Below are 3,409 nucleotides of genomic sequence, written 5' to 3' on the forward strand. Positions count from 1 at the left end.
GGCCTCCCCGGCCAACAGTGGCCCAACAAGAATCTTTCGAGTTACCAGTTTTCCCACATGCTTCACATACTTTTGAACCACACCGGCCAGAATGGTGATGCTGGCAGGTGTTGCACTTGGGATGTGTACCCATATATCCCTTTTCTTTCCTTCTAGTGCCAGTTGTAGCTTGGACTGGTGCGTTGGGTTCTCCTTTCTTAACAACCCCACTAGTGTCTTGTTTGAAGTTCGAGAACTTTCGTTTGTTACCCCCGGATGACTCGACGTGAGTCTCCTTTTTCTTTGACTCATCATCAGAAAACTTGTTTAGGCGAATAGCCTCCTCAGTGAGAGCCACGCTCAGATCAATTGCCTCAGTGATAGTTGCAGGCTTGCAAGAGGTCACCATACTTATGATTTGAGGAGCTGAACCCCAAATGAGGCGCTCAATCCGCTTGAATTCTGGTGTGACCATATAAGGTACCACATGTGACAGATCGTGAAACCTTTGAACATACTCTGCGATTTTCGGACCTTCCATCTTCAAATGCCAAAACTCAGTTTCCAACCTTTGAATTTCTACACTAGAGAAATACTTCCTACGCATGAGCTCTTTCAGCTCGTTCCATGTCGTTGCGTAGGCTGCGGCTTCACCAAGGGTTTGAACTTGTAAATTCCACCATGACAGGGCTCCGTCCAACAATAGCCCAGAAATGTAGGTAACTTGCTGGTCTGGAGCGCACTTGCCCATTTGGAGAACAGATTCTGTCTTCTCAGCCCATCGAACAAAAGCAACAGCACCTCCGGTGCCATCAAAGTTGACAGGCTTGCAGTCTAGGAACTGCTTGTAGGTGCACCCTGCACATACGTTACAATATATGAATGGCACTAGCAAACTTGCTAGAGATATCCAATGTATCATGGTATGCCTTAATAACTTAGTATTACCATGAGGCGGATTGTTGTTGCCGGTATTGCCAGAATTACTTCCGCTAGTTCCTCCTTGGGAGGCGGCGTATTGCGCGATGGCGGCCGCGATGACCTGCTGAAGTTCTGCCTCATTGGTAGGCATTCGTGTTTGACGTCTTGGGGGCATCTTCTAAAATATGGTTCACGTTGGTCAGGCCATTGTACGTATATAACGATAGTAGTAATACATAACATCTCATGTTAAAACAAACCAATCACATAACATCCCATGTTATAAATAAATCAATCACACAACATCCCAAGTTATAAATAAATCAACCACATAAATAATCAATCAAACATCACATGTGATGAGAATACTGTGATTGCATTGCCATAAATCGAGACTACAATGTAAGGTGTACAAGTATATAACTGTAACATACAACATCAACGACTAAGGGCTACATCACCCCAGTCCAAAATATCAAATCAATGTCAACAATATCCCATATACATAACAATAAAAGTCAGGATCAATATGCAGTCTCCAAAAAGCTGGGCAGTCTGTGCAATCGCCGTCTTCTCAACAAAAGCCTACCCAGGTCGCACAAAATAGCCCTACGCTGATGGCGGTGGAGGAGGGGGAAAATGAGAATAGAACAAAAGGCGCATGTGGAGCCAATCCTCCTCCATGGCTCGGTGAGAACGCAACAAGAAAGCTATCTGCTGCTCCTGTGTCCAAAAACGAGCAGCCGAATCAGGTGATAGTGGTTGAGGAAGGTGTGAAATAGCAGGGTGAGTCTGGCCCTGGCACTGGCATGGTGGTCGCTGTGCTCTCTCGAGCTCCTGTACGCGACGCGTAAGTGCCTCCTGCTAGACCATGAATGACCTGAGAATGTCCTCTACAGAATAACCCATGTGAAAAGGATGATAAGGATCCGATGGTGGCATGATGGGTGGTGATGTCCAAAGAAAAGGCTCACTAGCTGGAGTAAAATGTGGCACAGTAAACGGTGGAACAGGGGGAACAGCAGTATGATGAGGGATCTGTGGCAAGGACTGATCTCCTCCAGTCAGAAAAGGTGTATGGCCGAAAGGCTGACGGGAAGAGCCCTCTCCAGGACGTGGCGGAGGGATCTCCTGGAGAAATGTGATGGGCAGATTTGTGCGGTGAGCATCAGCAGTGTGGGTGGGAAATAAGGGTGCATCAAAAGGAGCTGAAGCAGGTGCTGGAACAGGTGTAACTGGCACCACAAAAGGCGGGTACTCATCATCGTCATCTATCCACCCATTTCGGGTGTGCGCGTAACGGGGGTCAACATGAGTCGCAAAGAGTGCATGGTCGGGCTCTAGAGGCACCGGGTCAGGTAAAGGAGCAACAACATCAGGCTCAGCGGGTATATCAGCAACATGCTCATCCACTACCAGTGGAGCAACAACAGGACCCTCTAACAATGGTAGTGCATCAAAATGGGCATCAGCAACAACATGATCATCCTCCAACAGTGGAGCAACAATCGGATAATCATCGATAGGTATATCAGCAACCAAAGGATTAACAACGGGTGCATCATCATGAATAGGGTCATGTTCGAATGCGGGGTCTGGAACAACTACTGGCTCGAGGGCCACAGCAGGCTCCGGGTCGTCAAACACCATCTCGAAATCTGCAGGATCAGCAAACGCAGGGTCAACAGGATCAACTGGGTCCTCCATGGGCTGATCTAGGTGTATGAACTCAATGTCCTGGTCTGGATCGAACCCAGGTGGGAAGACGGGGTCAGAATCCTCATCAATGTCATGTTCAATAGCAAAACTCGGGGCAGGGGCAGGTGCAACAGATGACGCCCTATCAGGTTCTGAATCATGTGAGTAGTGCTGTGCGCCCTGCGCGTGCGATGGTGCCGATGCCACAGACTCGAAAGAGTCTGGGACAGGTGAATGGGCAGGTGACTCCTCAGCAGGAGCATCTGCGAGAAGCAAGAGATCATCGGCAGCTATAAGGGCCTCTCCCTCAACGTCATCCTCCAGTGGCTCCTCGTCAAACAAATCGACGTCGTCATCAACGACTACGTCTAGAAGCATATTAATAACAGGGTACATGGCAAGGGGTATGGGAGCAGGGATCTCCACAAGCGGCAAATCCCCAGTGATGGGGCCATCAGCGGGCTCAATCACGGCATCGGGTAGTGAAACGGCTGGAAATCGTCGTCGTCTGTACTGGTGGTGTCCGAAGTGTACACCTCTCGCTCTGATGACTCCCGGTCGTCTGATACAATGTGTATAGGGTCAGTAGTGTCCGACCCTCCTGTGCCGGATGAATCCATAGTGTCTGTAACATAAACACAAATATGCACAAATAATCAATCATATAGTCAAATAAGCACATTAGTCCAATAAGCAATCAAATAGTTCTCCTAGTCCCACTAGCCTCCCAGCCTCCCAGACTGATCTTCCTAGTCCCACTAGCCTCCCAGCCTCTCAGACTAACTCCCTAGTCCCACTAGACAACTCTCCC

The 3,409-nt window shown here is 48.7% G+C and overlaps 1 protein-coding gene across 1 annotated transcript; it reads right to left on the minus strand.

Moving 5' to 3' along the window:
* Positions 1-1,764: 1,764 nt before the first annotated feature.
* Positions 1,765-2,994, minus strand: LOC110875560 (calphotin-like). The gene is made up of 2 exons (XM_022123756.1): positions 2,846-2,994; positions 1,765-2,740 (listed from the first exon to the last, which is right to left on the minus strand). Exons 1-2 carry the CDS (start codon positions 2,992-2,994, stop codon positions 1,765-1,767), a joined length of 1,125 nt encoding a protein of 374 aa, XP_021979448.1.
* Positions 2,995-3,409: the final 415 nt, after the last annotated feature.

The sequence above is a fragment of the Helianthus annuus genome, chromosome 9 (genome assembly GCF_002127325.2).
Source record: "Helianthus annuus cultivar XRQ/B chromosome 9, HanXRQr2.0-SUNRISE, whole genome shotgun sequence".
NCBI lineage: Eukaryota > Viridiplantae > Streptophyta > Magnoliopsida > Asterales > Asteraceae > Helianthus > Helianthus annuus.

What these genes read in the sequence shown, in the direction of transcription:
- LOC110875560 (XM_022123756.1), bottom strand. Translation starts at nt 2,994, where the DNA reads ATGTACCCTGTTATTAATATGCTTCTAGACGTAGTCGTTGATGACGAC. An exon ending in GCAGATGCTCCTGCTGAGGA is followed by an intron (nt 2,741 to 2,845) that starts GTCACCTGCCCA and finishes AGAACCTGATAG; the next exon opens with GGCGTCATCTGTTGCACCTG.